Source organism: Microcaecilia unicolor, chromosome 10 (genome assembly GCF_901765095.1).
Source record: "Microcaecilia unicolor chromosome 10, aMicUni1.1, whole genome shotgun sequence".
NCBI lineage: Eukaryota > Metazoa > Chordata > Amphibia > Gymnophiona > Siphonopidae > Microcaecilia > Microcaecilia unicolor.
The window spans coordinates 48,289,944-48,311,976 of record NC_044040.1 but is presented as its reverse complement, the minus strand read 5'-3'; the positions used below and the strand labels follow the sequence as shown (position 1 = coordinate 48,311,976).

Here is a 22,033-nt window from a genome sequence, read left to right as displayed (position 1 = left end):
CTAAGGGTGATGACTATATTTGATATTTGGCTGACAGTGTGAACATGAGAGCCATTGCTTGGCTATTCAAAATACCGCACAGTACTCTTAAAGGGCGAATCACAGAAATACTTTGTTTCTTTGTCTCCATCTGCTGGTCAACAGATATAACCCACTTGTTTTGGACTAGTATGGAAGGACTAAAAGAAAACTATCTATATTTCAAATAGCCAAATTAGAAGAGGATTTTCTTAAACAACAACAGTACAAGCCTCTGGCATAACTAAGATACACGGATGGCATATTTCTCATTTGGACATAAGGTAAACATTCAGATAAACATTTCCATGAGGACTTCAATTTCCTGCAGCATGTAGTTTGCGATGTATAGTTATATTCAATTTCTTGTACTTTTATTTAAAATTTCTAGTAAGCTCTCCCGAAGTAATATCTATTCCTTAGGCACTGTTGTAAGTACATGAGAAGAGAATCAAATAGAAACTGCAATCTATTACATTCATTGACTGAGACAGATATCTAGACAACTCAAGCATTACTCTCAGCAGTACTAATAAATCAATGATTTACAGTCAATTATTCTGTAAATTATTCAGTACAGAAACATAATTGCCATAAATGTGCCCAAATAAAACCGGGTTCAAACTGTGGAGAACAAACAGACAGACCAGATACCCCCACGTTAGTACTTACATTCTATAATATTACCACTCAAAAATAACAAGTTTCTTCAATTTGTGCTCATTGGATGAAAAAGTGAGATGAAAAACTGGATGAAAAACATATTTACCAAGGCATCTATCATAAACAGCCTCTCCAGTCAGAAGCAAGTGACCAACCAATTTGGTTCCTTGAACCAAGAGAAACTTTACCATATGATTAAAAAAAATTCCAAGACCTACAGACAGATATACATAAATTATTATCCCATACCTTCCACAAATCCATGAAAGCACTTAGGGGCCCATTTACTAAAGGGTTGCTGTGCGGCAACCCAGAATTACCGTCAGCCCAGTGCGGCTGCTGGTGGTAGTTCTGTCTTGAGTGCGTGCCATTTCCAGTGCTACAAAAAAATACCTTAATAATTTCTAGTGCCATACTAACCCAGTGGCAATCGGGCAGTGCCTCACGAGCCCTTACTGCCACCTCAATGGGTGGCAGTAAGTGCTCCCTTTAATATTTAATATTAATAATTCCAAATGGTGGAACTCCTTACCACCCAAAATAAGAAATATACAGGAATATACTAAATTCCGCAAAATCCTAAAATCGTTCCTATTCAAACAAACCCTCACAAAGAACAACCATATCTCAAATAACTAATTATTACCAGAATTGGTTATTACTCTATTTACTATTAACTTTCCCTTTGCTTCATGTACAATTTCTCATTCATAATAGATTTTCTAAATGTTAAACTTCCATAGTTATCCCAGTACATTTATGATACTGTATTGTAAAACTGGATTCTTACAACAAATTACTTTCTTATGCATTATTCTTTGTTATGCATCCTATACTGTTTATTATAAGCCACATTGAACTCAAACTTGTGTTGGATAATGTGGGATATAAATGTCACAAATAAATAAATAAATATTTGATTCTCAGTTGTTTTCAAAAAAATGTCTTTGCCCTCCTGCTGGTAATGGCACCAAATAAAAAAAATGGTGCCACTGGCAGTCTGAGCTGTTCATGCTTTATGCATTAGCTAGTATAGGCTAGACCAAGCAGGTCCTCCAAACCAATGTGAACCACCATTATTTCATTGTTTCTAATTGTAAGATTACACTAATTGCAGTCCCTGACTTATCTGTACTAGTCTTTCTATCCACCTTTATAAACACACAGGAAAGATAGGCATGGAATATGAAATAGATTCATCCAATAGATTCAGAACATGAGAGCCTGATCCAAGATATTGGATTCAGGGCTCCCTATTGGATCCTGTATTATTTGTCCTGGGACCTGGCTTATGATTCTTTTCCATAGACACAGAATGGAAGAAGGGCTTTAGTAAACTTGATCCCTAAAAAGGTATCACTTGAAGTCTTCTGCAGAAGAATTCTAAATTCTTATGTAGTATGATGGCTCGTTTGTTGTTCCTTTAAAAGGTATCACAACCTATGAAGACTCCAGTTCTCTCCAGGACCGCTATGGCCAGTAGAACAAGGGGCTTTGACATTAGCTTCAGAACTTGTAGTACAAGAACAGTGCTGGGCAGACTTCTACGGTCTGTGCCCTGAGAATGGCAAGGACAAATCAAACTCGGATGTACATATAAAGTATCAGATGCCACGTAAAATGAGTTTATCTTGTTGGGTAGACTGGATGGACCGTACAGGTCTTTATCTGCCAATCCCATCATTTCATCATTTACTAACTTTACATTACTGGAAAAGCAATCTGCAGATCAGTTTTCTGAAAATGATGGGTGATTCCTTATTGCATATCTCAAGAGGTATAAATCCCTGTTTCACTGGATTACCCTTTACCTGTCCAGCTGTCCTTTTATTTAAACAGTACAAATGTTAGTCTTTAAAATAAAATCACTTGGAAGGACGTTTTCTAGATAATGCCACTGAAAAGCAGTAGCTGGTCCTGATGTGCAGCACTGATCTGGGTAGGAGCCACTCCTGCCTGAATAAGTGCTGCTAAATATCGACTCGTATGTGTTTATTTAAAAAAAGTAATAAAAGATATACTCATAGCATTGGTGGTTCATTTTACCATATATTTGTACTAAATGTTTTTTTTCCCACTTGTGTCTATGGGAAAATTCGAGAAAGGCAATTCTATAAGCTGACACTCAAATTTAGGTAATAATAGTGCACCTAGGGGGTCTTTTACAAAGGTGCACAAGCAGTTTTAGTGCACGCTAAGTTTTAATACATGCTAAATGCTAGAGATACCCATATATTCCTATGGGTGTCTCTAGCATTTAGCGTGTGCTAATTTTTGTGCACGCTAAAAACACCAGCGCACCATATTAAAAGGACCCCCTAGTTTATAGACTACTAGTGCTTATGTGTGTGAGTAGTGACAGTAAATGGAAGGTTTGTGCATAAGTGCTACGTCAAGCTCCATCTCTGGCCGTCTTCAAATCTAAGCTAAAAGCCCACCTTTTTGATGCTGCTTTTAACTCCTAACCCTTGTTCACTTGTTCAGAACCCTTATGTTATCATCCTCACTTTAATATTCCCTTATCTCTTGTTTGTCCTGTTTGTCTGTCCTAATTAGATTGTAAGCTCTGTCGAGCAGGGACTGTCTCTTCCTGTTCAAGTGTACAGCGCTGCGTACGTCTAGTAGCGCTATAGAAATGATGAGTAGTAGTAGTAGTAGTTCTAGGTGCACCTAAAGTGCTTAACGCACAACTGTACACACAGGTGCACTTAACTTATGGTGTGCCAATGTGGTGGTGCGCTAATCTTCTACAATGGCTTAGATGCACCCTTAAGCATTTATAGGATTGGCACTAACCTCCAGATTCTGTATAGCATGCCTAGCATTCCGCTCCAAAATATAAGTGTATTCTATAACAGCATGCGTAGCTTGGCTTAACAAGCTAATCAGCATTGATAACAGCATTTAACAAGCAATACTGAGTACTAATTGGCAATAATTAGAATTTACATACGCAACTCACTAAGCGTATTCTGTGATGAACTGTGCCTAAATTCTAATATGCGCAATTCAAAAGGGGTGGGGAAATGGGCATCTTTTGGGAGCTCCAAAATTTACACGTGTAGTTATAGATATGGCCCAGTGCGCATAAATGTAAGTGCAAGGATTTACACCATGTTTTCATTGGTGCAAATGGAGGTGCGTAGTTTTAGGCTCTGGGATATCAACTAAGTGTATTCTATATACCACGCCTAAATCTAGGTGCCACTTATAGAATATGCTTAGGCAGAAATGTTTATTGTGCATATTTGTTAGGTGCCTTATATAGAATCTGGCACTAAGCATGCCCCTTTGTGGCACCTAAAATGAGGCACCAATTTATTGAATTGCTGTTTTAATTCATAGGGTGTTTCTGAGACCTTTACATAATATAAAAAGTATATATTATTGCTTTTACCTGATCTACAGTTTTTTTTTTTTTAAAATAATTGTATCTGTACTGATACCTTAATAAATGAAGAGGATTCTAGCAAATGTAGATCCCAAAGAGGGGCATAATCGAGTGGGGACGACCATCTCTAAGGGCGTCCACCTCTAAGGATTACCCAGCGAAGGGGCGGGGAAACCGTTATTATCGAAACAAGATGGGCGTCCATCTTTCGTTTCGATAATACGGTTGGGGACGCCCAAACCTCAACATTTAGGTCGACCTTAGAGATGGTCGACCTAAATGTTGAGATGGTCGACCTTAGAGATGGTCACCCCCCGGTTTTCGGTGATAATGGAAACCAAGGACACCCATCTCAAAAACAACCAAATCCAAGGCATTTGGTTGTGGGAGGAGCCAGCATTCATAGTGCACTGGTCCCCCTCACATGCCAGAACACCAACCGGGCACCCTAGGGTGCACTGCAGTGGACTTTACAAATTGCTCCCAGGTGGATAGCTCCCTTACGTTCGGTGCTGAGTCCCCCAACCCCCCTCCCCCAGAACCCACTCCCCACAACTGTACACCACTACCATAGCCCTAAGGGGTGAAGGGGGCACCTACATGTGGATACAGTGGGTTTCGGGTGGGTTTTGAAGGGCTCACATTTACCAGCACAAGTGTAACAGGTAGGGGGGATGGGCCTGGGTCTGCCTGCCTGAAGTGCACTGCACCCACTAAAACTGCTCCAGGGACCTGCATACTGCTGTCATGGAGCTGGGTATGACATTTCAGGCTGGCATAGAGGCTGGCAAAAAAAAAAAATAAATTTTTTTTTCTTAGGGTGGGAGGGAGTTGGTGACCACTCGAGGAGTAAGGGGAGGTCATCCTCGATTCCTTCCAGTGGTCATCTGGTCAGTTTGGGCACCTTTTAGAGGCTTGGTCATGAAAAAAAATGGACCAAGTAAAGTCGTCCAAATGCTCATCAAGGACGACCTTCTTTTTTCCATTATTGGCCGAGGATGCCCATCTCTTAAGCATGCCCCAGTCCCGCCTTCGCTATGTCTCCGACACGCCCCCATGAACTTTGGTCGTCCCTGCGATGGACTGCAGTTGAGGACGCCCAAAATCGGCTTTCGATTATGCTGATTTGGGCGACCCTGAGAGAAGGACGCCCGATTTGTGTCGGAAGATGGGCGCCTTCTCTTTCGAAAATGCCCCTGATAGTTTCATAATTTCATTGTTTGCTCTTACTCTGTTGATCTGTAATTGTTTTTATTAAAATTTCTATTAATAGTGTTGGCATAAACCCCCAATTCTATAAAAGTCACCAAAAATTGCATGCACAGTTTAATTGAATAACAAGACAATTAGGGCCAATAATTGGCTTTATAACAAGCAGTTATTGGTGCTAATTGGATTCAATTAAGTGATACAAATGCCCCCGCCTAAATTTACAAGCAGTACCCCCCTTAGTCTATAATTGCCTGTGTAACCAAAAACCATGCCCATGATCCGCCCTGAACCACCCATGACCTTCCCATTTCCATGCCCCCTTTTCCTGTAGTTCCCCCTTCAGCCTGAATGTTCCCTATGTTGGCACTCTGAAGATGTGTAGGTTAAAGTACCGAATAGCATCGATTTTGAAGAGGACAGTGACCCTGTAGGAGGGCAGAAAGTAGAGGGAGTTATTGGCAAGAAGTGGGTTTGTTGGGGAGGGGACTTCAGGTCATGGATGGATCAGGAAGGGGAGTCTTGCTCACATGTGTGCATATGGGAGAAGGGGTCATGCCAGGAAGGAGAGATTCAGGGATTCAGAGAGGCCCTGCGTACAGGAACCCTCCTCCCCAGTACTACCAGCAACAAGCTTCAACTGGAACTAACTTTCCCATAGGATCCACCTTGTGGGAAATTGCATGCCAGGTAGTACACTTTAGTAAATAGGTGGATAATAGCTGAACAGCTTCTTATCCTATATATATATATATATATATATATATATACTAGTTTAAAAGGCCCGTTTCTGAAACGAATGAAACGGGCGCTAGGAAGGTGTTTCCTCAGAGTGTGTATGTCTGAAAGAGTGTGTGTGAGAGTGAGTGTATGAGAGAGAGAGAGAGAGAGAGAGTGAATACGCGAGTGTGTGTGTGTGACAGAGAGAGAGTGAGACTGGGTTTGTGTGAGAGAGTGAGACTGGGTGTGTGTGTATGATAATGAGAGTGTGTGTGGGGAGGGTCCCCCCTCCCCTCTCCTCACTCCCGCCCAGTTCCAGTGTGGTCCATCCAGTTCCAGGGTTGTTGTCATTCCCCACTTCCCCCCCCCCTCTTCCATGGTCATCCCTACCTCCCAGTTCCAGGTTTGGTCCCTCCCTACTTCTCAGTTCCTGGTCCCCCACTCCCTCCCTCCAGGTTCCAGCTCCTTCCCTCTGTGTTTGATGATCCTCCCTCCCTCCCTCCCTCCCTGTTTCTGGATCCCTTCCTCCGTCACAGTTGGAGTGTCCTCTCTCCCTCCCAGTTCCAGAGTTTTCCTTGACTTCTCTGCCTTTTCTCCTACATTGCCCTGCCATGCATCATTCCCTTTCTGTTCCCATCCATGGCCCTCTCCCTGAGTTCTGCGGTCGCCCTTGCCCCCGAGATCGCTGGTCATGGCCGCCCCCCCCCCCCCGCGGCATCTTACCCCCGTTATAAAGTGCTGCACGCAGCAGGCCAGGTCATCCATGGCCCTGCCCCTCAGATCGGCGGTCACCATTTCCAACCCTGTCGCACCAACCTGTTTCTTGGCCCACAGAAGCTCCGGTCTAGTGCTGCACGCAGTACGCCTCGCCAGCCCAGCAGTTTGCTTCCTTTCGGGTCGTCTTCCCTCCTTGTGTCCCGCCCTCTTGTGACATAGGTTCCGGAAGGGCGGGACACAGGGAGGGAAGAAGACCCGAAGAGAAGCGATATGAGAGGCAGTGTTCGTTCTTTGGTTGATGTTTTCCGCAGGAAAGCGTGTTGTCCTCAGGTTCTTGCCAGGGGGGGGGGGGGGGGGGGGGTGGCGAGTGTTGAAGTCGGTGGGAGGGACGGGAGCATAGGCGTAGTTTGACTGTTTCATTTGGGGGGGCAAAGAATGGGCGGAGCATATTAGCATATCATTTGCATATATATATATATGCAAATGAATATGCTAATGTGGAGGAAGGAATTGTAATTTACAGGCAAAATATCACAGATGCACATTTCAATTAATAAATTATGAATAAAATACTTTTATCTACCTTTGTTGTCTGATCATTTAGTTTTTCTATTCGCTTTGGTCCCAGTGTCTTCTGTTTTATGCAGTGTCTTCTTTCCAGTAGGCTTCCCTCTGCTCCCCACCCTCCCCAGTCCCATCCATCTCTTGCTCCTTCCCTCTGCTCCCCACCCCTCCCAGTCCCATCCATCTTCTGTTCCCTCCCTCTGCTCCCAGTCCCATCCATCTCTTGCTCCTTCCCTCTGCTCCCCACCCCTCCCAGTCCCAAGCATCTCTTGCTCCTTCCCTCTGCTCCCCACCCCTCCCAGTCCCATCCATCTTCTGTTCCTTCCCTCTGCTCACCATCCCTCCGTCCCATCCATCTTCTGTTCCTTCCCTCTGCTGTGCCTGACCTCTCCCAAACCCATCCATCTCCTGGTCCATCCCTCTGCTCCCCACCCCTTCCAGTCCCATCCATCTCTTGCTCCTTCCCTCTGCTCCCCACCCCTCCCAATACCATCCATCTTCCCTCTGCTCTCCACCCCTCCCAGTTCCATCCATCTTCCTTCTACTGCCCCCCCCCCCCCCGCGTGGTCCAAGATCGTGACTCCATTTACCCCCTCTCTTCCTCCCTCCCTCCGGCGCAGGCAACAGTCTTCAGCTTTTTCAGCGTTCCTGGCAGCGGTAGCGATGTACACGCTGCCTTCGGTCTGCCCCGGAAGCCTTCTCTTCAAGTTCCTGTTCCCACCTATGCGGGAACAGGAACTTGAAGAGAAGGCTTTGGGGCAGAGCCGAAGGCAGCGTGTACATCGCTACCGCTGCCAGGAACGCAGAAAAAGACTGCTGCCTGCGCCGGAGGGAGGGAGGAAGAGAGAGGGGTAGACGGACACGCTCCTCTCCGTCCGCTTGGCTTCCCTGCCCTCTCTGTCTGCGTCCCGCCTTCCTCTGACGTCAGAGGAAGGCAGGACGCAGACAGAGAGGGCAGGGAAGCCAAGCGGATGGAGAGGAGCACGTGCCTGCATGTGTTGTTTTTTTTTTTTAACTAATGGTGCGGCGGCGCCTCGTCATCGTTTGGGGGGGCATTGCCCCCCCTCGCCCCCCCAGTCTACGCCTATGGACAGGAGGGGCGTTGAAGTGGCAGTGTTGGAGGAAGAGAGTGACATCTGTGTGGGTGGGGGCGTGGTCGGGTGGTTCGAGCGATCCCTTCACTGTTACAGATCCGCCCTCGACGTCATAACGTTTGACGCGAGGGCGGGGCAGAGAGACTGTGAGTGGGATGGCTTCACCACCATGAATCCACGAACCCTTCAGCCTGGGAGTGACGTCAAATGGCTTCAGAACGTTGTCCTCAGAACGTTGAGGGTGCGTTTTATTATATTAGATATATATACAGTATATATATATATATATATATATATATATGCTGTAAATATTGCACCTTAAACCCTTACAGTAGAGGCTTAGTCCAAATATGATTTTAATTTGCTTGATAAACATGTTCACTGTGCACATTGAAAATAATCTTGTCAGTGTTCAGCCCATGGTAGTCAGCATTTGTTTGAACACCAGCCAGTGCTGGCTTTGTAAACCCAGATACCAGTGCTGAATATCCAGGTACAATCCAGCTGCCATGACGTATCCTGGATCTCCACAATTTTCATCCCAGTACCTAGATAACTAAGTAGATAATGTTTGAGCAGTCTTTTTGGTGTCCGAACTTTGCTCAGATCTGGTTGGTAGACTGAATATTGCTGCTAATTGGTAACTCTTGCCTCTGCCCAGACTCCTTCTCCTGACCACCCGGATAATATACTGCCAAGGTGGTTTGCCTGTATATTCAGCAGCACTATCCAGGTAAATACTGCTTAATATCTGGATTTGCTGTGGTCAGGGGGAGTTATCTGGGTAGGAGACATTCCTACCCGGATAACTCTCTTTGAATTAGAGCTGTACCGAATAACATATTTTACTATTTGGCCGAATACGAATAATGAAAAATATTATTCGGCCAAATACAAATAATGACAATGAGCTTTAACGTAACAATAAAAGAAGCAACGTGAAATCGGAGATCAAATGTTTTATTTCAGTAGGATTTAGCTCAGTAGAGCCCCGGATTATTTGTATTCGAATTTAAATCACTATTTGGCCAAATATGAATGATATATGTGGACACTATTTGGGGCCGAGTCAAATACAAATATTCGGTACAGCCCTACTTTGAATATGTGCTTTTCTATGTAGGTCACATTATTTAAAATTCATTTGTGGATATTTTTTTTTGTTCCCATAAAATATAGCATAATCTCTGATGTATGTGATCATTACTGTTGTCAAATTTTTGAATTAATTCCTTGTTTTAAATCTATTTTTTCACAGCCCTTGGTAGAACTACCAACATTTACTGGTGGAGGGCTTTTGGTGGCAGGATCAAGGATTAAGGAAATACGAACTATTACCTCTACTGGAGAAAAGAGAGATGATGATAAAGAGCAAGGGACCAAATGCCCCTTACTTAACCAAGATAAATCAAAGGAGAATGTCAAAGAAAATCCAAAACTGAAACAAAGATTGAAGACCACTAAAGAAAAATTACCTAGCAATGTGACTGTTTTGCCAAAATGTTTGCCCAGGAAGAATTGTAAAACAAAAAATTCACCTCTGAAACCAATACTAAAAACTGGTTGTTCCAGCTTGCCCAATTTTCTTCATTACTTACCAAGTGTCCCAAAGATCACTCATGTTTCTCAGATGAACAAGTCAACTGGCTATGCACAGAATTCAAACAGAATAAGCACTCCTGTACTGAATGTGCATACTTTGAACTGGACAGTGCTACAGCCTTCCAACTCAGGTAAAAGTAGGCTTTTTTTTTCCTTTGTTACTTGAGTAAGCTTTAGTGATTCATGATATTTCAAATGTTTATGCTTAGTGTTAACTGGTACTGCTACAGCCCTCCAACACATCAGGTAAAACTAGTCTTTGCTTTGTTGAGTAAGCTTCAGAGATTCATGTAATTTCAAATGTTTGTGCTTAGTATATATCCCTTCATATCAGACCTGCCAAGTCTCCTGCATTCAGCGGGATACTCCTGCTTTGGCGGGTTATTTCTTACACTCCCGCTGGTCCACTGCCCCCTCTGACATCAACTTCCTGTTCTGGGGCAAAGGAGCGGCAGAGCTACTACTACTACTATTTAGCATTTCTATAGCGCTACAAGGCGTACGCAGTGCTGCACAAACATAGAAGAAAGACAGTCCCTGCTCAAAGAGCTTATAATCTAATAGACAAAAAAAAATAAAGTAAGCAAATCAAATACAGGAAGGAGGAGAGGAGGGTAGGTGGAGGCGAGTGGTTATGAGTCAAAATCAATGTTAAAGAGGTGGGCTTTCTGTCTAGATTTAAAGGTGGCCAAGGATGGGGCAAGACGTAGGGGCTCAGGAAGTTTATCCCAGGCGTAGGGTGCAGCGAGACAGAAGGCGCGAAGTCTGGAGTTGGCAGTAGTGGAGAAGGGAACAGATAAGAAGGATTTATCCATGGAGCGGAGTGCACGGGAAGGGGTGTAGGGAAGGATGAGTGTGGAGAGATACTGGGGAGCAGCAGAGTGAGTACATTTATAGGTCAGTAGAAGAAGTTTGAACAGGATGCGAAAACGGATAGGGAGCCAGTGAAGCGACTTGAGGAGAGGGGTAGTATGAGTAAAGCAACCCTGGTGGAAAACGAGACGGGCAGCAGAGTTTTGAACCGATTGGAGAGGGGAGAGGTGACTAAGTGGGAGGCCAGCAAGAGGCAGATTGCAGTAGTCTAAACGAGAGGTGACAAGGGTGTGGATGAGGGTTTTGGTAGAGTGCATGCCTAAAGACTGCAGTCTCATGCCTGCGTTTTGTTATTTTGCCTCCACTTTTGCTTGTCGGGAGAAGCAGCAGCAGCTGCAGGAAACAAAAGATACCATAGAAGGAAGAGAAAAGACACTGGATTTGGGTGGGAGGAGGAGGAGAGAGATGCAGGAGATGCTGAATAGAAGGGTGGAGGAGAAATGATGGATAGAAGAGAGGGAGACACTGGATGGAAGGGGGAGAGAGAGAGAGAGAAGATGGGTGGAAAGATGGAGAGAGAAAGAGGGAGCACCCTAGATGAAAAAGGGGTAGAGAGAGGGGAGATGTTTGGTAGAAGGATGGGGAGAGAGAGGAAAGACACTAGATGGAAGGGGGATCAGAAAGAGGGGAGACACTTGGTAGAAGGATGGAATTAGAAAGAGGGGCGATTGGAAGGATGGGGAGAGAAAGAGGGGAGACACTGGAAGGATGGGATAGAAAGAGGGGAGATGCTAGATAGAAGTATAGGGAGAGAAAGGGGAAATGGAAGGATGGAGAGTGAAAGAGGGGAGACACTGGAAGGATGGAGAGAGAGACAGGGGAGATGCTGGTTGGAAGAGTGTGGAGAGAAAGAGGAGAGAAGTTGGATGGAAGGATAGGGAGAGAAAGGGGACATGCTGAATGGATTAAGGTAGAAAGAGAGAGAGAAGATGCTGGTTAGAAGAATGGCGAGAGAGAGACTGGATGGAAGAATCAGGAGAGAGGGCAGATGCTGGGTAGAAGGATGGGGGAAAAAGAGGGGAGACATTGGATGGAAGGGTAGGGAGAGAAAGAGGAGAGATGCTGAATGGAAAGGGGGCTAGATTTAGTGAAAGACTGGTGAATAAGAGGAAGGGGCTTGGGGAGAACCAGGGTGAAGGAAAGATGAAAATCTGTAGGTAGACAAAATAACAAGAGGGAAATTAAAATCTGGATAGCAAGAATGAATTAAAACGTGAGGTGAAGGAAGCTATGAGAGTTAAAAAAAAATCCTTCAGAAAATGGAAGAAGGATCGGACTGAAAATAATAAGAAACAGCATAAGGAATGGCAAGACAAATGCAAAGCACTGAAAAGGAAGGCAAAGAGGGACTTTGTAAAAAGCTTGCGTTAGAGGCAAAAACATAAAGTACAATTTTTTTTTTTGGTATATTAAAAGCAAGAAAACGGCAAAAGAATTAGTTGGACCACTAAATGACTGAGGGGTAAAAGGGGCATTCAGGGAAGACAAAGCCATAGAGGAAAGATTAAATGGATTCTTTGCTTCGGTCTTCACTGAGGAAGATTTGGTAAAGATACTGGTGCCAGAAATGGTATTCAAAGCTGACGAGTCAGAGAAACTGATTGAAACCTCTATAAACCTGGAGGATGTAATGGTGCAATTTGACATATTGAAGAGTAGCAAATTGTCTGGACCAGATGGTATTCATCCCAGAGTACTGATAGAATTGAAAAATGAACTTGCATCACTATTATTAATAATATGTCATTTATATTTAAAATTAAGCATGATACCGGAAGATTGGAGGGTGGCCAATGTAACGCCGATTTTTTAAAAAGGTTCCAGAGGTGATCCAGCCTGATGTCAGCGCTGGTAGAGACTATTATAAAGAATATTCTAAAGCATGGATTGAGACAAAGCCAACATGGATTTAGTGAAGGGAAACCTTGCCTCACCAATCTATTACATTTCTTTGAAGGAGTGAACAAACATGTGAATAAAAGTGAGCCGGTCGATATTGTGTATCTGGATTTTTCAAAAGGCATTTGACAAAGTATATCATGAAAGACTCCAGAGGAAATTGAAGAGTCGTGGGAGAGGAGGTAGTGTTCTATTGTGGATTAAAAACTGGTTAAAAGGTAGAAAACAGAGAGTAAGGTTAAATGGTCAATATTCTCAATGAAGAAGGGTAGATAGTGGAGTTCTCCAGGGGTCTGTGCTGGGACCGCTGCTTTTTAACATGATCTAGAGATGGGAGTAACTAGTGAGGTAATTAAATTTGCTGATGATACAAAGTTATTCAAAGTTGTTAAATTACAAGAGGACCTTAAGAGACTGGGAGACTGGGCATCCAAATGGCAGATGACTTTTAATGTGAGCAAGTGCAAAGTGATGCATGCGGGAAAGAGGAACCTGAACTATAGCTACGTAATGCAAGGTTCCACATTAGGAGTCACTGACCAGGAAAGGGATCTAGGTGTCATCGTTGATGATATATTGAAAGTAGTGCAGTGTTTGCATCTCAAACCTTTATGACGCAAAGCTACAAGCTAGAAATATGTGTAGTGGGTGGTGTGGACCAAAAGATGTTCTAAAGCAGATGCCATGAGATGAGGCTGGGGTGGATGCAGGGAACAAGCCTTTGTTAATGTAATACTAAATTCTATATGGTAGCTTTGGTTTGACTGTTAAACCACAGTGCTTTCTAATGTCAAATACTGTAAAAGCTTTCTTAACCTAACAATGTTTACGTTAGTTACAGCTTTTTGGTCACAGCAAGGGACTCACATCTTTGTATATTAGATTTAAGTATTTGATGGTGGCTGACTCACTGTAGAGGTGTACATTTAGACCTCCTTAGCATACCTCCAGACTAGTCCAAACACTTGGTTTATGCACTTCTATCAGCATATGGAGACTGAGAACCTCTGACTTCTGGATGAGCATATAATTATCCTGTGCAGTCCAGAGCTAGTCGATATTTAAATACCTCAGTGGCATCAATGTACAGGAAGTGAGCCTTTTTCAAATGAAGGAAAACCTTGGAATGAGAGAGCATAGGAAGACGTTGAGAGGAAACACACTTAGGAGGAATCTAAGAAAATACTCCTTGACGGAAAGGGTGGTGGATGCATGGAATGGCCTCCCGGTGGAGGTAGTGGAGATTAAGAGTGTGTGACAATTTAAGGAAGAGTGAGACAGGCATGTGGGATCCATTAGGAAAAGGAGGAGTTAGTGGTTATTGAGGAAGGGCAGACTGGATGGGCCATTTGGCCATTATCTGCTGTCATGTTTCTCTGTTTCTAACCCTCTGCCCAGTGTGCAGCAGCAGCGGCTAAGAAAGCAAATAGAATGTTAGGTATTATTAGGAAAGGAATGGAAAACAAAAATGAGGATGTTGTAATGCCTTTGATTCATTCCATGGTGCGACCACACCTCGAATATTGTGTGCAATTCTGGTCACCGCATCTCAAAAAAGATATAGAATTAGAAAAGGTGCAGAGAAGGGCGATAATGATAAAGGAGATGGGATAACTTCCCTATGAGGAAAGACTAAAGCGGCTAGGGCCCTTCAGCTTGGAGAAAAGGTGGCTGAGGGGAGATATGATAGAGGTCTATAAAATAATGAGTGGAGTGGAATGGGTAGACGTGAGTCGCTTGTTTACTCTTTCCAAAAGTACTAGGACCAGGGGGCACGCAATGAAGCTACAAAATAGTAAATTGAAAACGAATTGGAGAAAATATTTCTTCACTCAACGTCTAATTAAACTCTGGAATTCTTTGCCAGAGAATGTAGTAAAAGCAGTTAGCTTAGTGGGGTTTAAAAAAAGGTTTGGATAGCTTCCTAAAAGAAAAGTCCATAAACCATTATTAAAATGGACTTGAGGAAAATCTATTGCTTATTTCTAGGATAAGCAGCATAAAATGTACTGTTTTGGGATCTCGCCAAGTACTTGTAACCTGGATTGGCCACTGTTGGAAACAGGAGGCTGGCCTTGATGGACCTTCAGTTTGTCCCAGTATGGCAATACTTATGTACTTAATCTGGACAGAGAGACAGAAAAATAAATTGAAGAAAACTGAAAGAAAAAGGAGGAGAAAGAAAAATGACAAATGGAAAAGAAACTCTGGCCAGAAAGTTAAGAGAAGACAGAGGAACGCAGAAACAGAGACTGGGACCAACATAATTAGAAAAAGTAAATGGCCACACAACAAAGGTAGATTTAAATTAGGATAAAGTAATGTGGTAGCTGTGTTAATAAAGGTTAATAAATACAAATGAAATACAAGATGGAAAATAAAGTGATACCTTTATGTTGGACTAATTTTAATACATTTTTGACTAGCTTTCAGAGACCAACTCTTCCTTCCTCAGGTCAGGGGAGAGAGGATACCATAAAAGCAGTTTACTGACCTGACTTGAGGCAGGAGGTTTTTGCCTCTGAAAGCTAATCGAAAAATGTATTAGGCTAGTCCAATATAAAGGTATCATCTTATATTCCAGTTTCAAGTGCCTGAAACTGTACATGCATGGGAGTGCTGGCATCGGTGGCTGAAGCACTCCGCTGAATGCACTGCTCAAACAGCATGGTAAGGGGCCGGGCAGTGGATCTCTTTAGCTAGCGAGGCTTGGGCATCTCCACCAGTGATTCATCTGGTGCAGCAGTTTTGTAGGGGGTTTAAGCCCAAAGTGGGGGTGCAGAGATCCCCTCGTGGTTATGTCCCTGGGGGGAATAGATACTGGATAGGGGGTAGAATAGAGTGCACTGAAACACTTTCTCTTACCTATCCTGCTGTCACTAGTGTAAATAAAGTATTTTCTGGAATGGTCATGGGATTGAGGTGTTTCAGGTGGTGGAGCCATAAGGTAGAGTGGGGTGGGTCTGGGGGCATGTAGTATAATCTCCCTCTCAAACATTGGGCCCCCTTGGCAGCTTTGTCATATAGTACAGAATTATGTTCTGTACTATGGAAGGGATTGCCTCCATGGGTTTCCTCTGACATTTAACATTTTTTCTGAGTAATATGTGTCCAATGAAATGATCTGAATCAATGTTCTAGAGATTAAATGTGTCTTTTATGTCCATCTTTTGCATATTGTATATAGAGTCAGTAGTATAGGCTTACAACTTTGCTCAACATGTCCACATGAGCCCTGAAAAAAGGCTAAAAGTTACATTAGTTGACAAATCCAATATAATTTGGTCATTATAGTCTGACAAATATTGTATTTTTCAATATAAAATATATCATAGGTTGTATATACACAGATGCATAGTTTTTCTTGAATGTAAATGAAAAGTACCTTTCTACCTTGATGGTTATTGAATTGCACATTCATGCTTTGAGAAGTATGCAGAGGAGGTTGCACATATAGGACTAGATTCAAATGAGCACTGACTGCTATAATATAAATGTTGCTCTGAGTTGTGCGCCATTTATAGAATAGTGCTTAGCACCGGGATCCATGCCCAGTTTTGTGCGTGAGGATTTATACCAGGGGTGTCCAACCTCTGCCCTCGCCAGGTTGGGTTTTCATGATTTCCCCCAATCAATATATATGAGATCTATTTGCATACAGTGGACGCAGTGCATGCAAATAGACCTCATGCATATTCATTGGGGAAATCCTGAAAGCCCGACTGGATCGCGGCCCTCGAGGACCGAGGCTGGACAACCCTGATTTACACCAACTGAAACCTGGTGTAAATCGTCACGCCTAAATTAGGTGTGGATGCCCCAGATTCTGTAATACTGTGCACATCTTTCGTGAACACCCCTGACCCACCCATACCTCACCAAAGGCCATGCCCCCTTTCCCGTTGCACACTAAAAAATTTACACATGCATCTATATAGAATACTGCCTAGAACGGTGCATGCTTAAATTCCAATTGTTGCCAATTAGTGCCAATAATTGATTATTAATGGCCAATTATTTACTTATTTATTTATTTATGTATTTATTTGTAGCATTTGTATCCCACATTTTCCCACCTATTTGCAGGCTCAATGTGGCTTACATTTTCCACAATGGTGATCACCAATTCCGGAAGTCAATTATTGATGTTAATTGGCTTCTTAGTTAAATTGCATGTGCAAATTGGGCACATGACCACATTTGCAAATGCAGTTTTGAGCACCATTCATACAATTTGGGGGATAATGATGTTATAATACTGCATTATACGTCATTACTCAGTTCTCGTGGCCTCATGAAAAGAAACTAGACCTGTGACATATTACTGAATCATTTGGGGGCCTTTTTACTAAGCCGTGCAAAAAAGCGGACAGCGCTGTTGTTAGCGCATAGGTTTCCTGCGCGCTGCATCCACTTTTAGCGCGGCAGTAAAATGGTCACATGTAAATATTTCCCAATTGGCGCATGCCATTTACCGCGGGAGCCTTTTTCGCCGTCTATTTTGTGGACGCTGACGGCTTCTATGCTAACCCCGTGGTATTCGGGCATCACGCAGCAACGTGACCATACTACTCAATTAGCGCAGGGCACATCTACTCTCCGGCCGTAGTCATACCTCCTTTGCTGAAAAATAACAAATATTTGTCAGCGTGGTATTAGCGTGCGCTGATTGATTCACTACGACGGGATGCCTCAGCGCGACTCACAGAAGTGCTTTTTGGCATGTGGTATAAAAGGGCCCCTTAGTGATTTTATTAGTCATTTTTGTACATATTAGGGGGAAATCTATAAAGGACACCAAAGGTTTAGGCACTGAGTACAAATTCTGAAACTATATCTGGGCACTCAAATTCTGTTATAGAATGTTAGTGTAAGTCAGCATTTACATGCAAACATTTCAGCACACCCGCTTATGCCGTGTAAAGATCAATGTAAATATGCATGCCTAAATGTGGCACTTTAGCACGCACAGAGGGGCATTTTCGATATGACATCTAAGTCCGACTTTGGTCGTTTTGCAAAAAAAACATCCCAAATCTTACTAGGAAAGAAGGTCATTTTCAAAAAATAAAAACATCTTATCTTTTTTTTTCTAAAATACCTTTTTGAGCAATGTTTTGTGGTTTGGACGTTTTGTTTTTTTTTGGTCCATTTAAAAAAAAAAAAAAAAACCCATCCAAGTGCAAAATGCACAAAATCAAGCCATTGGGATGTAGCAGGAGCCAGCATTTTAAGTAGACTGGTCCCCCAGACATCCCAGGAAAGCAGTAGAGCACCCTAGGGGGCACTGCGGTGGACTTCATAAAATGCTCCCAGGTAGGTACACATCTCACCATTGCTCCCTTATCTTGTCTGCTGAGCCCCTCAAAACCCACCCAAAACTCACTACCCCTAACTGTACACCACTACCATAGCCCTTACAGGTGAAGGGGGCACCTATATGTGGGTACAGTGGGTTTCTGGTGAGTTTGGAGGGCTCACAGTTTCCTCCACAATTGTAACAGGTAGGGCGAGGTATGGGCCTGGGTCCACCTGTCTGCAGTGCACTGCACCCACCACTAGACTATTCCAGGGACCTGAATGCTGTTCTAATGGACCTGAGTATAACATCTGAGGCTGACATAGAGGCTGGCAAGTAATGTTTTAAATCACATTTTTGGGGGTGGGTGGGAGGGGGGTTAGTGACCAGTAAAAACAGGTGTAGCTCAAAACATCTTAGTGTTAGTCCTGGATGGTTTTGTTTTCTTCCTTTTATGGCTGAAAAACGGCCGAGTGTTAGGAACGCCCAGATCCCACCCTTAGTGCGCCCCTGACACACCCCTTGTGATTTGAATGCACTTCTGAAGGACTTCATAGAAGAATGCCTAAAAATTGGTTTTGAAAATACCAATTTGCACGTTTTTGTGAGGAAAACATCCAAATGCAGATTTTGGACACTTTTCTCTTACCGTTTTCCATGGCATCTTAACATTTTCAAGTTAAATATTTGATTTGAAATTTTGAAAAGTTTGTATTGAAATTTGTGCATTGTGAAAGGTTTTTTTTTTTTTTTTTGTAGCCAATGATGACAGTGAGAACTCCACTACTGCTGAAACAGTGCAATTTATTTGGAGCTCATTGAGGCTTTTTCCTGCTAAAAATTTTTTTTCTGTTATATAGAGTTGTTGATATTAGTTAATACACATTGCGGAGGGGATTATATTATTTCTTGGAGTCATTGTCATCAATCACATATCACAGCATGCAGCATGCCACAACGTTTTTGAGGGCCTTTCTATAACAGATATATAAGTGCCTGGAGGGTGCCTATATTGCACCTATTCTATAAAGGAAAGTAGGTGCCTACTTTCCTTCATAGAATTCTAGCATAATAAATTTGGGGCCCTGTTTACTAAGGTGCGTTAATGTTTTTAGTGCATCTACACTTAGCGTGCGTGCTAACCATGTAGGCGCCTATAAGGATAACATGCTTTCATGGTTAACACGCGTTAAAAATGTTAACGTGCCTATAATGCGGCTTAGTAAGCAGGGCCCTAAGTTATATGCATGTATAATTTTGGCGCAAGTACTTATACTGGCTATAGAACTAGTGTAAATGTTCTCACCTAAATGCTGGAGATATATGCATAACTTGTAGCATTCTATATGTTATGCATATAAGTGAGAGTCCCCCCCCCCCCCATGATCCATCCAGACTCTGCCCATATAGATAGTTGTAACATCTGTGTTATAGAAGACATGCACTGTTTGTTTTCTGGGGATGAGTCTGAAGATTTTTGACATTTTTGAAAAAAAAAAAAACCAATGTAAGTTAGAGTGAAGTTAACATTATGGGCAGTTATCACATACATAAAAATTAGAGGATTGACCTTTGATGTAATTAAGAGCTGCGTTGGTATAGTCACTATGTAGTGACATTTACAGTACACTGTGACTATTATTAGTATTATGTAGATGGACACTATACAATTGCATATATTGATGGTCTTCCTCTTATATATATAGGATACACCTTCTTTTGGCTTTTTGACATAGAGTTTTTAAAATCCGTATTTACAGAATAACAATTTTGGTATTTGTGTGCATATGTGCACACATATGCATATACAGTAATTATTTATTTATCAGGATTTATTTACCGCCTTTTTGAAGGAATTCACTCAAGGTGGTGTACAGTAAGAATAGATCAAACATGAGCAATAGGCAATTACAGCAGTAAAAATATTCAAATAACAATACAAAGTATGGCATAGTATACTACTTACAATATCAACACAATGCATAATAGAACATTTTAATTGATAGTGAAGGGTATAAGCAAAGATGGAACATATAAATAGGTAAGAGAGTAAGAAGAATTAGAAAGTAAGGTGACTAATTTAAAGAAAGTTGTACATGAGGTCAGAGAGATGGTCAAATATTATCTCAGCTGCAGTATACATTTCTGGACTGGCGTAAATACCTGTGATTTCTGCAACTTTTCAATGGCATTTTTAGAAATATACTTAGGGTCCCTTTTACTAAAGGGTTGGCATGCGGTAATGGGCTTGCTGCGCCCCAATCAGGAACTGCTACCAGCCCAATGCAGGAGCTGATGGTAGTTCTTCCCCCAGCGCACACTATTTCTGGTGCTAGCGGTAATTAGGGGGAAATATTTCTGGCGGTAATTGGGTAGTGCTGCGAGCTGCCTGGTTATTTCTGGGTTAGTGCGGGAGCCCTTACCACCACCTCAATGGGTGGCGGTAAGTGATCCCTCTGAAAAGGCCATGCAGCAAGTGCAAACATACTGCACGACCATTTCATTTTTTTCAATTTTCACCCGCTATGGTAAAAGGGGCCCTGGCGCGTGGCAAAAACAGCCACTGCCGCTAGTGCAGGGCCCTTTTTACTGCGCCTTAATAAAAGGTCCCCTTAGAGGGGAACTTATCAACATATGCTACCATTAAAATGGGCTATTTTAGCACAGGTCTCATTTTATGCAATGAGACCTAGTTTATTTATTTATTTATTTTTGAACATTTATACCCTACTTTTTTCCACATAAAGCAGACTCAAAGTGGCTTACTAATATAACCTTGATCAAAAGTAAAATAAGTAATAACATGTCTTAACGGTAGCCTACGTTGATAACGTTCCCACTTAGGTGCCTCTTGTATCTTTATAAAATAGGCTACAAATAGGCACTACTTGATCTCTTAATCTAAAACTACTCTCTTTGTGTTTGTGATTTTTTATTCTGTATGTTTTTGTAATGCATATTTTGCTATTTTTAATTGTTGTGAACCTGGAGCTATGAATATCTCTTGCTACTGTACATTTTGTTTTGGCTTTTGTTCTTTTTTTGTTTCTTTGTGTTGTTCTTTTTTGTACAGGAAAATATTTTACATATTTGTATCACTTTCCGAGCTTCCTTTTGGACTGGTTTATCCATTTCACACAAATAAACTGGACTTGCATGTCATTATTGACTGCTAATTACATGGACTGGATCAAGTACGTGACTGCAACAACGTACCTTGAGTGAACTTGTGCATTCTTGCTTGAGGCAGGGTAGTGTAGTATTCCAGTTGTAGTCATGTGACCTCAGTGACGTAAGCACTCTTCTGTAAGTCACAGTATAAATTCTGAAGTTCTAGCGGTGTTTGTGTCTGACTACCTTGCAATTCACATGTGTGCTCTTTGTATTTGTGTGTTGCGGGCACATTGAGTGAACTTGTATGTTCCCGGTTGAGGCAGAATGGTATTATTCCAGTAGTGGTCACATAACAACAATGATGTAAACACTCTCCCAGAAGTCACAGTGTAAAGTGCTAGGGGCGTTTGCATTGCAGGCATGCTCCCAAGGAGCAAGTAGTGCTCTTTCGGCTTGCTCTTTGGGGTGGACTTCTGGGTGAGGTTTTTCGTTTTATTTAGAGTGGTTTTAAATATGAGGTGGGATTGTTTTTTTCCTGGTTTTGATTTTATTAGGATATTTTTTAGTTGATTTTATGTTTTATAATTGTTTAGTTGAGATACCTCCTATGGTTTATTCTGTTTTTGTTGTCTAGGGCCATAGGCCTCATCTAGTCTCCAAGCATTTGGATTATCCTTAGCTAAGATGTTTGCAATATACACAGAGGAATGGTTGTTTAGTTACTAAATATCTGGTCTCCTTGTCTTTAAAGTTTCATCTGTTAAATTGCAGATCACTGCACAATAAGACAACTGTTATATCAGCAGAGCAACCAAGGGGGCCGAATGTTTGAGAGAGATATTTGAAGACACACTCCAGCCTTGCCTCACT

General features: G+C 42.4%; 1 protein-coding gene across 1 annotated transcript in view; it reads left to right on the top strand.

The window, feature by feature from the left end:
• Positions 1–22,033, top strand: part of TTLL8 (tubulin tyrosine ligase like 8) — a 141,101-nt gene that overhangs the window by 102,621 nt on the left and 16,447 nt on the right. The window contains exon 14 of the mRNA XM_030216801.1: positions 9,635–10,109. Within this exon, the coding sequence (XP_030072661.1) occupies positions 9,635–10,109 (475 nt within the window). The remainder of the gene's footprint in view (positions 1–9,634; positions 10,110–22,033) is intronic.